This window comes from Condylura cristata, unplaced genomic scaffold (assembly GCF_000260355.1).
Source record: "Condylura cristata isolate star-nosed mole 26May11 unplaced genomic scaffold, ConCri1.0 scaffold00008, whole genome shotgun sequence".
Taxonomy (NCBI): domain Eukaryota; kingdom Metazoa; phylum Chordata; class Mammalia; order Eulipotyphla; family Talpidae; genus Condylura; species Condylura cristata.
In genome coordinates this window covers 28,130,958-28,143,917 of record NW_004567109.1, presented here as the reverse complement: position 1 = coordinate 28,143,917, position 12,960 = coordinate 28,130,958, and the positions used below count along the sequence as shown (strand labels likewise).

The window sequence follows — 12,960 nt, the reverse complement described above, 5'->3', positions numbered from 1 at the left end:
ACCCATCAAAACTATAAATAGAAATTTAATCCTGGGTCTCTCAGATGACAGAAAAATTCTGATCATTTCATTGATTCAGGTGCCTATGTGCATAGCTGCTTCCATTGTCATCAAGGGGGTGTGAGGGATAAGGGTTCATTCTTAGAACTAGATATGAGAGAAGAGAAAAAAAATATTTCTTGGATTCTTCAGAATATTCCAAGCTCCTCTCAATGGTCAATCCGTTTTGTTTTTGCTTACCAAAATCATGACATAATAAGATTTGAAATGCAGATGACTTATGTATTTAAAATTCAAAAAAGCTGGTGGAGGTATTCCATCCAGCCTGACCCACATTAAAATAAATTGAAAATGTCAATCGTATAAGGAAATGCTCTGAATTCTTTATTCAAAAATATAGTTGTGCTGAAGATTTCTTAAATTAATTCTTCTGTATATTGAAATACATTTGTATTACTATGTCTTTTGATGAGATACAAAGAGTTAAGTTAGTGTTCATGACAACACTCTAGTTCTTGTAATTTTGTTTCTGGAAATAAAAATGGGAAAGGCAAGTAGGACTACTCCATAATAGAGAGTAAAAAAAAAACAATATAATAGTGGATATGTTAAGAGACTCAGAAGTTGGTCATTCAATTTTAACTTTACATGATTTCAGTGTATACAAAGCTTCCCCAAAAATCATTCAATATTATGTTGAAGGTTTTGTATTTCAACCTCTGTATTTCTTCGCGTAAATATTTCCTTAATGTTATCATCTTTTTGATCATCATAAAGTGTCTTACGCAGTACATTTTCAGTACATTCATCTAATGAAATGGTTGATAGGTATGAAAATACTTTTTCTATTAGAGGTTCCCTGAGAAGAGGCATTGGTGAGCTCTTTTTTGATGGAGAATCGTCAGTAAACCAGTCATCAGCAGCTTCTATACTTTGACTATAACAAGAATCTGATGGTATTGTTGATATGCTTAAGGTAGCACTGCTGCAGTTTGTTGCCACACTAGTCTCTGAGGGATCACAAATAACCTTTTTTGTTGCAAGGCAGAACTCATCTTTAGAGTGATCTTCAATTGCTATAGGAGAAAATTAGATTTACTATGAATATTACATATTCATGAGCCAAATCTTAATTATAAAGATAATGTTTCTTTTTTATTTTTTTATTTTTTTTTTAAAGATTTATTTATTTATTCGTACAGAACTGGGGTACAGGCCAGAGATGTGGAGGGTGAGAGGATTCACCAGAGACAGAGTGGGAAGCAGAACAGAGAGATCAACGAATTACACTGCTGAGGGGAGCAGCGGGCGGGTCAGGAGAGGTCTGCCTCGCCATGTGGTCGCCTCCGGGGCAGGCGGGAATCGAACTCATGCGGAAGTGGCTTTAGCTTCTTAGTGCAGTGCTTTAACCCGCTGCGCCACCAGGGAGGGCCCAATGTTTCTTTTTTAAATGCAGACTTTTTAGAATTAAATGGGCAGGAAGATGCTACAGTGAAAATTCTGAGTTGCTATCATTTGTATAGTGCTAAATATGTAACTGGGAATTGGCAATATCTTCATGATAAAGAAGATTAGAAAAGTTTGTTCTGAACAAAGTCAACCTACGTAGGCTAGAAATCTTAGTTTTTGAGTGTCCCTTAAAATCTGAAAAGTTAACTAGTTTGTTGACTAGTTAGTTTAAAATTATCTAACTTAAAAATATATATACTTCCTTGAGCAGATAGGTTATAAGCTGTTTGTCCACAGTGGGAAAAGCCTGTGGATTGGCTTTATGTCAATAAAAGTAACAACTTTCCTATAGATCATTACAATTTATAAACTGGATTGGAATACTTCCATATCCCATTTTTTTCCAATCAATAATTCATCAAGGTTGTTATTGTTAGCATTTCACAAAAGAGAACACTAAGACTGAGGCCTGGAAAAACAGTTCATCCACAAACCAAATAAAAAGATAAATTTCAATCGAGATTTTTGATATTTTTAAGGCTCTAGTTCTTCTACCATTCCATTATTTATGCTACTGATTGATATTTAAAAAAATTTTTTTAGAAACTATCACATTTCTATAACATCATAAAATATCCTTTATATTAACTTATAAATAAAATAATTTATGAAACTGGTTTACATATCTTTTTACATTTTATATTGAGCATTCCTGATATTATGCAGCAGGGTAATGTTTCAAGATATTAAGACATACTATGCAATATATATAAGGGGCAATGACCTTTTGCCCTCCAGCAGTACTATATAGCCTTGAGTATGGTGCCTTTGAATATAAATAGGGACAAAAATTAAATTTCACATTTTAACATCAGGTGATATTGGAAAGTTTGTTTTCTAAAAATATATGTGGATTCACTTACTAATGAACTAATTTTTCCCTTGAATTTTCATGTGTTATAAAAATACTTAGTTAACATTTATGATAACCTCTTAATTCTTTAAGATATTAATCAAGTATAAGTTGATTACAACTTCTTTTAATAAATATTGAGGAAAAGTACCTTTTGTTTGCGTTGTTTCCTTTCTTCTTTGCTCCCCCTACATAAAAAAAATATTATTTGTATTTAAAAACAGTTTTTATATAATGACTTCCATATATACAAGAATAGTATTAGCATAACAAATTCTGATAGAATTTTTTTCTGTCATGAATTTACTTCATTAAAGTATAATGATAGAAAAGAAAAAGATTTGAGCTATCATCTTGAAAAAAGAATAAAGACTGGTTCAAGAGGGTAGTCTCTGCAGAGGAGTGCACTAGGATTCTTTCTCTCCTCTCTCTAACTTAAAGTTAGTTAAAACTACAGAACAACAACAAAAAAACCCCAGCAATTGGGATGCTTAGACTTACTCATTTCATTAACAACAAAAGAAAAGTGAATTCCGGCTGAAGACTTTTACAAAATTTCAACCATTTTGAAGTAAATAAAGTATTTCCTCAAACAATGCGTGCCAGCTGTATTCTGGGAAGCTGGTAATGTGGTAGTTCTCAGACTTAGAGCATTAGAATCACCTGATGTACTTGTTAAGATGCTGATTCTTGGGTATAATATCAGAGAGAACCTACTGTAAAGATTCTGTGAGTGGGGCTTGGGTGTATTAATTCTGATATCCTCCTGCAATGATGTTGATTCAGATTTTCCTTCAAGATCTAAACAATGGACTAAGAAAGTGTTTTGCGATGGAGTGAGCGAAAATGAAAGTGGGATGAATAGATATGTAATATCTATATATGCACACATAGGATATATAGAATAGCATTTTTTCACATAAACACATAGGATATATAGAATAGCATTTTTTCCACAACAACTTTGTCACTTTTTTACCTTTTATATACATATGTATACAGGTATATGTACATATACATACATACATATACACACATACATACATATATACTTGTGTGTGTGTGTATAAAGGCCAACATAGATAACTTCCTTGTTGTGGAGAAAGGGAATTCTTATACACTGTTGATAATGTAAGTTGGTGCAACCATTATGGAATACAGTATGGAAGTTTCTCAAAAAGTAAAAAAAATAGATCCATCGTGTAACTCAGCAATCCCACCTTTGGGTATTTTAATTGAAGGAAATGAAATCACTCACTTGAAGACACCTGACCCTTCAGGTTCACTGCAGCATTAATTATAATAGCCAAGACATGAAAGCATGAAAGTATCCCCTATAAAAGATGATTTTTCTCCCCATCACTCTCTACTATGAGCCTGAGGCTCCAAACAAACATTTTTTACTGAACATATTACTTCTTTTCATAACACATTGTGCTTTAATTCTTTTAGCTTATCTAAGCCTAGATTCATATCTTATATGAGTATATAGCCTCAGTGCCAAAACTAGTATTGCGATAGGCATTCCAAAAATATTTATTAAATGAATGAATACTGAATTTAAATTGAATTTGAATTCAGTATTCAGGATGTACATTAAAACACTGGCATCTATCCGTGCTGCTGTTTATTTATACATGTTGTAAGACCATTAAAGTATAGTAGGTTTTGGAATAATGTTGTTTCGTTCAGTCATTTTAGTTAAGTGTTGATGAGAAGAAAATTCTGCCCAGGGGCCACTGTTGGTATGCAGTTTTCAGGTTCTCCCCATTTCTGTGTGGGTTTCCTGCAGGTCCTCTGTCTTCTTCCCACATCCCCAATATGTGCATGTCAGGTTCACAAGCATGTTGAAATTGTCCCAGGAGGAGTGGGATGGATGTGTACCCTGGGCTAGAGTGGTGAGCTGTCCAGAGTTCTTGCCTTTTGCCCTGGGCTGACAGGATGGGCTCTGGTCACCCAACACCCTGGTCTGAAAGGAGCAGGTTGGAAAATGAATGCATGAATGAATAGATGGATACAAATTATGTTTAGCATTTTAAGTGTTTGGAGTCTTTAGAAGTTTGCATATGGTTTTGTGACCAGAAATATGCTATAGGAACTTAACTTTCATCAGCCAGCCTATGGTAAAATACTTTCCATTACGTGCCTTTACACTCAAAATCTCCTTTCCCCAGACAACATTCAATAAGGACCTACCGCATTTGTTCTGTTTAGTTAAACCAGAGTTTTAAATTTCTACTAGCCTTTTCTTCTATGTAATGTTTCTGGCAGTTACGTCATTACAGAAAGTTAATTATGTATCTCGTTTTCCTACTATACTATACTAGCATTTCCATTGTCTGGGGCCCACTTTACCATTCTCAGTAGGCCAGTCTAGAGTTTGCAAGGCTTAATAAATCCTTGCTAAGTTCTATTTAATTTCAGTTATTTGGTTAGGTTAGCTTATCTGGCTATCTGAGTATCAACTTATCTACAAATTTCTATCCTTTGACAGGCCTGGTAATTTTGGTGGTTTTACATTTATTCTTTTCTGTTTTCCTCAACAATTCCAAAAAAGACAAATTTGGGTCTCAGGCTAGAGATATAGAGATGCAACTGTAGATGGAGACATTTTCCTTAGTTTTTGTTCCCTAGAGATTAATTCTAACTGCTTTGGTCAATTTAAATTTAACTTCATATTTTGTATCTCAAATTTAAAATAACTGTGTATATCCTGTATTTAAAAATTTCAAGACTACAGTGCTAACAGCGTGGTGTCAAATTATTTGAATGGAGTGCTAGGAAATATACCTTACCTGTAATTGGAATTTTTCAGTATGAAAATTTCGAGAAATAAAAACACACTGAGGATGAGATTTACCCTTCGCCATTAATGGCCTGTGCCTACATCGCACATCCTTTGCTTGAAATTTGGAGTTTTGAAATATTTCTCTGAAAAATATTTTATAAAGAATGTTAGTAAACATGAATTATGAACCAATTAAAATCATTTGGTAGTTATATGTAAAGGTTTAAAAGAGGAAGAAAATATATTACTGTTTAAAAACACAAATCAGCTTATATATTTCCCTCCTATATGTCACTGATTTCATTACACCTGTTTTATTCATAGAATGTTAAATTAAGCTACTTCTTGTGCAAGGTTAATATTTCCAATTTGAAGATTAACCACTAGGTTTTTATATTCTTCTTGTTGTGAGAGAGTCAGTTGTCTATAATGTTACTCTTTTCATAAATTTGTCTTTATAGCAAAAGAAATTAAGTAAAATAAAACTCATGGCTCAATTTTTAAAAAAAATTATTTATGCATACATGAAATGATGTACGGGCCAGAGAAGTGGAGAGTGAGAGAATTCACTAGACAGAATGGGAAGCAGATCCACTGAAATACACTGCTGAGGGGAGCAGTGGGAGAGACAGGAGAGGTCTGCTGCTCCATATGTGGGTCAGCTGTCTGGCGGGTTAACCCTTAGGCACCAAGGAGGCCCAGAAAGTATATCTTTAGAGGAAAAAAATAACCATGTTTGACCCACATTCTCCTTCAGGATCTGCTCCCTCTCCACCTCTCTTACTATGGTTTATTTACACTGGTCTTCGTTTCTTTAGCAGTACCAAAATCATTCCCACTTGGGGCCTTTCTACATTTTATCCCTTGAGCTTTGAAACTTCTTCTACAAGGTTTGCACATGGCTGGCTCCTTCTTTACATCAGGTCTCAGATTAAAATTGTTCCCTAACATGTTCCCTATTAGTTCACTATCTGTCTCCTCACAGTGGCACTGCAAGTCTATGAAACCAGTCTAGGAACCTTGTCTGACTAGTTCACAGTCATATCAGTACCTAGAACAATGGCGGACACCCAACAAGTATTTGTTGAAAGAATGAATATGTAAATAATTTCTATATTTTGATTTGTGTAAATGGATAGATTTATTCATCTGCAGGAGGGAACACTGAAACTGTGTGTGGGAAGATCATGTTATGATGTATACTTTTCACATTAGACAGAGCAAACATTGAATTGATTAGATAATTTAAAAGCCAATTTTAGAGTGGAAAGGAACTGAGGTGTCAGGTATCGTTTTTTGGGCCTCTGGCAAAAGATACCATTTAAACCATGAACATTCTGTCTGCTCTTTTCTTAAATATCTCCTAAAGAAAGAGTGTTTTTACCTTTAAGTTAGTAGTCAAAAACTTACTTTTTTTAGCTTTATAATTCAAACTCTACTTTCTAAGTAATAAAATTAATTTAATTATTCCTTAAAACCTTAATGTGTGAATATTGCTATTGTACTGTTAGGACTATAATACTTTTAGAACTTCTTTCTTCAGATTATTTTACACATGTATAGCTTTCCCTGATCAAGTGTCCAAGACCAATTAAAGAATGAATAGTAAAATATTTAAATTTGTTGTTGGCTTTTTCAAAGAAAAAAGTTCAATAATCTAATAAACCTTACCTTCGTTTGCAAATTAGGAACCACAAAGCTGATGCCAAAGCAAAGAAACCAATTCCCAGAGTAACAGCACCAGCAGCCAGAAAATAGGTTAAGTGGTTAAAAAAACCTACACAAATAAATTATAAAAAATTACTTCATGCATGTATCTTCATTCTTTAGGTGAAATTAAAAGACACATCTTATGTCATATCTATGACATTTCAAATGCTACTGAATGAAATATTAAGACATTAAATTCTGATCTGAAGCAATTCTAACAAACACCAAGTTTCTGCACTTGAGAGTTGCATGGACCGCATGTTGGTTGGGTCTTAGGGCACCTTTCTCTGACCCTGCCAGGATTTTAGACCTAGATGTTGTTTTCATACATATGTCACCTCCTTTTCTTATCTAGTTTCTCCCTTTCCAGACTAGCTGTAGAGATTAGTGTTATTTTTATAGTCTCTTTCTTCACCATCTTCCGAGATCAGATACTTTTCATTTTAAGATTGTATCATCAATCATTGTATGAGTATACTAAAAAAAAGGAATTTTAAAAATATCTTAGAAATCTTTAAATGCTTCATTTCCACTGTATCTCAGGAATAGTAAAAGACCATTGCCTGCTAAATGAAAGGAATATAAAATAATAAACCATCGATTTATAATTGGAAAAACTTATAGGAGTTACATAGTATAATTCCTTCATCTTAACAGATGATGAACTTAAGTCCTGAGTAAAAAGGAACTGAATTAAGATTATGCAGTAAACTAAAACCAATTTTATAAATTATAATATCCTTGCTACCAATCATGTAAATACTAGTATGTATTAAGAAGAATTAGACTAGTATGTATTAAAAAGCATGAGATAATTATAGTCAGGTTGCTCAAGTATTCGTTAAGATCCTGAAATCAAGTTATTAGAGCATAAAGTAAGTTATAAAAAGGTTATATAGTTTTCAAGGGCACTAAGGTGATATAGGAGTATATTATTTGAGGTAAAGTGTCTAAAAGTATAAAGCTGGTTAAAGGTCTCTATTTGTAAACATAAGTTCCATGAAAGATCAAGCATGATAAGGACTTTGTCCCCATATTTTTGTTGTTTCCTGAGTAATTTTCGGCTTCCAAGATGGTGCCTCTCAAATCTTAATTTTCTTTGGGTTCAGAAATGTTTACATTTGGAACTAATTAATGGTACCAAAGAAGTTATGTAAGTGATAGTTATAATATAAAAAGAAAAAAATCTAAATGTCCCACATTCAGAAGTCTATTAAATAACTTAATGATATTACATATGAAAAAATACAGTACTATTTAATTATTTAGAACAGGTTTTCTCAACATCAATAATATCAATATTTGGGACCAGACAGTTCTTGTTGAGTGATTGTCCTGTACATTTTACCAAAGATGTCTGTTCACAGTACCAAATATATCCTTGTGGGGGGAGGTAGAATTGCTCCCAGTTGGCACATACTGGTATAGCAGTGTAAATAAACATCAGAGAGTATTAAAGAATAAAAACAAGATAGGTAAAGTAATATTTTAAAATTAAAAAGATAGAGTTCTATTTAAATATGAGCTAAAAATCTATATGATCAAAAGAAGAAACAGAATACAGAGAAATAACCTAGACTAAATCATACTTTGGTACAATGAATGTCTCTTTTACCAAAATCCCTGTGAGAAGGGAGTCCTGGGCTTTTGAATAAAAGCCAATTCAAAAAAGGTTTAAGGTGGATTATTGGAAATAAAAAGTTCAAAAATTTTTAAATGGAGTAAACTCTTGAATACAAAGATTAAATGAAATGAAATTTAATACTGAGAACTTGCCCAATTACATTAAGAAATGCAAATAAGATAAGTTGTGAGACTTGGGCTCCATAATTTAAACATTGAGAGATTTTTACTGCCAAACCCTTGACAAGAATTGGTGATTTCAAGATAAATAAATATGATTATGGAATTTACATTCTGAAGGGGACAAGGCAATAGATAAGTTCATGAAAATATTCTTAAATGTTATGTAATGAACAGTTGATAATACTATGAGAACAGAATCAGTTTGATGAAATGCAGGAACAGTTTCATAAGGATAACACCTGAGTTCTACCTTACAGAATGAGTGAGAGATAACAGCGAAAGTGGGTAAGTCTTAAACTCTCTTCCCTCTTAAAATGCTTTCCCCACAATATCCTTCAGCTTTTATTTAACCCTTTTCTTACCATTTGTTGTCAAAACTCTTAAATGAGAATTTTTACTTCACAACTGCTATATCCAACAACTTTAGTAGCACAAAATTGAAAGGTCTTATTAACCTCATGCGTTCTCTATTGTTTCTGTAGATTCCTCTTTCTCAGTCTATCCTTTAATACAGCTATCTATATCTAGAAAAATATGTTAAAATATGTATGGATATACATGTAGGTACACATATATAGTGATACATAAAGGATATCTAGATATATATGCTAGCTTTTGACATGTCACTGAGACAAATTTATCCAGGATTACTAGGTATTTGTACCCAGGAGTGCTTTCAGGTTATTTTTTAGAATGGTTCCTGAGTTCCAAATTCTGCTTTCTTTTTTGAATAGTCACAAACTACCTTTTTTATGCCCTTAGAGTTTTGCCAGATTTAGTTCCAGGTCTATGTTATTTTTAAGCGGTTTATTCCAATTCAATAGATATCATTGGACATCAAACAGGTGTGAGGTACTGTTTGAGGCAACTAATGAGGGATTCAAAAGCTATTAGGTAAGAATAATCCTTTTCCTGAATGTTTAAAAATCTATAATGAAATGTAAGCAGAGTTTATATGCAACCAATATAAAAATCTGACAGCGCAGATATGTTATAGTTGGTCTCTGATCTGATTGAAGGCTGACTATGTCTGTGAACTTGGAAAAGTTACTTAAGATACTAGACGTTAATGTCCTCACTTAAACATCTGTTTCACAGAGTTAGAGTAAGGAATAAATAATGTTATTTATAATTAAGAATACCTTATATGGGAAAGAATGAATAACATAATAAATGGAAAGACATCTCAAACTTGACATACATATACCAGGCCATCAAACAAGAATTAACAAGTTTTTAGAATTATTACTAATAGATTACCACAGTCTTTGTCAACAATGTAATTAATTTTAAAGTTAATAGCCTTTATATACCCTAAGATTTTAAGCTTATGCTTGTGGGAATTTAAAATCACAACATAAATAATTCATGTGATAATTAAAATACATAGAACTAGCCAATAATGTAGTACTTGCAACAACAAAGTTTTGGAGCCAAAATCAAGAGAAATGTATGCCCTTAAATGCATGCTTTGGAAAGAAAGAAAAGCTGTAAAATAATGAACTTAACATCCAAATTGCAAGTTAAAAAAGACCAACAAAATAAGCCTAAATAATTCAGAGGACAGAGATAATAAAGAACAGAAATTAATAAAATAAGAATTAAGATTCCTAGTAGAACCTAATAAGATTAACAAAACTCTAGTAATTTAACCAAATGAAATAAATAAAAGCCATAAATAAATAATGTTAATAATGAGGAATGAACATAATTAAAGCAGAGACTAATAAAACATTTTGATTAATTTATGCTAACATATTTTAAAATTTATTCTAAAATATATGTACCTAAAAAGTGACTTACAAAAAGTGACTCAAGAAGTAATAGTAAGCCTAAATGAACATGTGTCCATTTAAATGAGTCAGCAGTTACAAAATTCCCCCAAAGAAAATAGCAGGCCCCAGTAACTTTACAATTTACTGTATACCCATAATTCAAGTATTTCTTATCTTGTACAAGCTCTTCCAGAGAATAGAAAGAGATTTCTAGCTTTTCAAATACATTTTCCTCCTCTTCCCAGGCAAAAAACTAGGTTACATATTCCAGCTTCCCATACCATTAGGTAAAGCCATGTGACTGAGTTCTAACCAATGGAATTTGAGTGGAAATGATGTCATAAAAACCTCCCAAACATCTTTCTCCATGTTCTTTCTCTCTTAAGGATGGTGGGCATTGATATGATCCCCAGGGAACTTTAGAAATTTTAGAAACCAAGCCTGGATTTGTTAGATGACATTAAAACTACCTAAGGAAAAATCTATAGTAAAAAACTGCAATGTTAGAAAACTATATAAATAACCTTGAAAACTAGAGTAAGTTGAACAAATTATGTCCAAAAAAAAAAACCCAAAAAAATCTTAAAAACAACTGAAAGCCAATGAAATAGCAGAAAAATAAAAGCTGGGTTTGATCTGACCCTTTTTGCTTTTCTCTATTTCACACACATGTCACACTCTCTGGTATTTGTCTTCTCCCACTGATAAATTTTACTTAAAATAATCCCTTTTGGCTCCATCCATGTTGCCACCAATGGCTGGAGCTTATCTTTTTTGGTAGTTGAGTAGTATTCCTTTTCATATATATGTAACATAGAGAGAGATTAAAATAAAATATTTTCAATAAATTTACTCTAAATTATATACACCTAAAACATGACTTAAAAAGTGACCAAAAGTAATAGAAAACCTAAATGAACATGTATACATTAAAATGAATCAGCAGTTATGATATATATATATACACATGCCATATATAGTTTATATGGCATGTGTATATAAATTATATCACACATTCTTAATCCATACAGCTACTTTTTTGAGAATTTAGGTTTCCACAACTTGGCTATTATAAACACATATTGAAATTCTAATGTTCAATGTGATGGTACAGGAGGTCATAGAGCAAAGGTGTTATAAATGGGATTACTGCTTTAATAAATTAAAAAAAAACACACACATAGCTCCCAAGCCCTTTCAATTATCTGAAGGGACCACAAGAAGACACTTTCACCACATTTAAAATCTGACTCTGTGACTAGATAAATCTGATCTCAGATTTCCAACCCCTACAACTGTAAAAATAAGTTTTTGTTGTTTATAAGCCACCAAGCTAGTGGTACTTTGTTACAGCAACTCAAAATAACTAAGACACACAGAGAATGTTGTCATGTATGTAGAATTTTCCATTTTAAATAAACTAGTAGGACAATTGAGTTTAATAAGTTTGCAGTATATAAGATCAATGTAAAAGAAAACACTTGTCTTCTGAAACTATTAAACTCTTAGATGAAGATAAGAGAAAAGTGTCATGACATTTGTCTAGGAATAAGTCATGAATCTGACACCAAAGCATTGGCAAGAAAAGCAGAAATAGACAAATAGAAACCTTAACTATAAAGGAAGTAATCAACAGAGTGAAAAGGCAACATGCAGAACCAGATAAAATATTTGCAGACCATAGAGGCCAATTTCCAAAATATTTAAGCTATAACCCAATGACAAAACACACACACACAAACACACGCCAACTTAATAGTCCAATTAAAAATGGACTACATGTGGTACATATATACAATGGAATATTACTCAGCAACCAAAAAAATGGACTACAGACTCAGACATTTTGCCAAAGAAGACATATTAATGGTTAACAGAGATTCAACATCATTAACCATGAGGGAACTGCAAGTCAAAACCACAGTGCAATAGATGTCACTTCACACATTTCAGGGCTGTTGTTATCAAAACAAAACAAGACAGTGTTAGTAAAGATATGGAGAAATTGAAACCCTGTATAATGTTGTTGGGAATGCAAAATGGTGCAACTGGTGTAGAAAATTGTGTGGAGATTCCTCCAGAAATTATAAACTGAATCACTAATATGATCCAGCAAACCCACTTCTGGGTATTTATCCAAAAGAACTGAAAACAGATCTTGAGCTTGTTATATTAACACTTCAATGTTTGTTACTCTATTCACAATATCTAATGTGTGGAAAACCTAAATATCCATGAGCAGATGGATGAATGGATGAACAAAGGTGGAATATATTATTGAAAAACAGAAAGAATCTAAAATGGAAGTTTTCATGCCTGGGCTTCTCCCAGACTTAATATGTAACCTAATTGAAGTTTCATCCTCTCCCAAAATTTGATCATCTAGATCAACCAATCTGGAGTTTCTTGGTCTGCACTTGTGAGGTAATCTGCTTGATAAAGAGGCTTCCTAGCCTTCTCTTCTCCCCCACATACCTTTTCCTGAAGGAGGGTGATTTTGGCTGAAATAATCTTTTTTT

General features: G+C 32.6%; 1 protein-coding gene across 1 annotated transcript; it reads right to left on the bottom strand.

The window, feature by feature from the left end:
* Positions 1-681: 681 nt before the first annotated feature.
* Positions 682-10,738, bottom strand: LOC101631188 (chromosome unknown open reading frame, human C1orf185). The gene is made up of 5 exons (XM_012722120.1): positions 10,723-10,738; positions 6,822-6,927; positions 5,158-5,293; positions 2,514-2,550; positions 682-1,076 (listed from the first exon to the last, which is right to left on the bottom strand). The coding sequence occupies exons 1-5, from the start codon at positions 10,736-10,738 to the stop codon at positions 682-684; spliced, it is 690 nt and encodes a 229-aa protein (XP_012577574.1).
* Between the last annotated feature and the right edge of the window lie 2,222 nt (positions 10,739-12,960).

What these genes read in the sequence shown, in the direction of transcription:
- LOC101631188 (XM_012722120.1), bottom strand. An exon ending in CTGAAAAATTCCAATTACAG is followed by an intron (nt 2,551 to 5,157) that starts GTAAGGTATATT and finishes TTTTTTATGTAG; the next exon opens with GGGGAGCAAAGAAGAAAGGA. An exon ending in GGAAACAACGCAAACAAAAG is followed by an intron (nt 1,077 to 2,513) that starts GTACTTTTCCTC and finishes TTTCTCCTATAG; the next exon opens with CAATTGAAGATCACTCTAAA.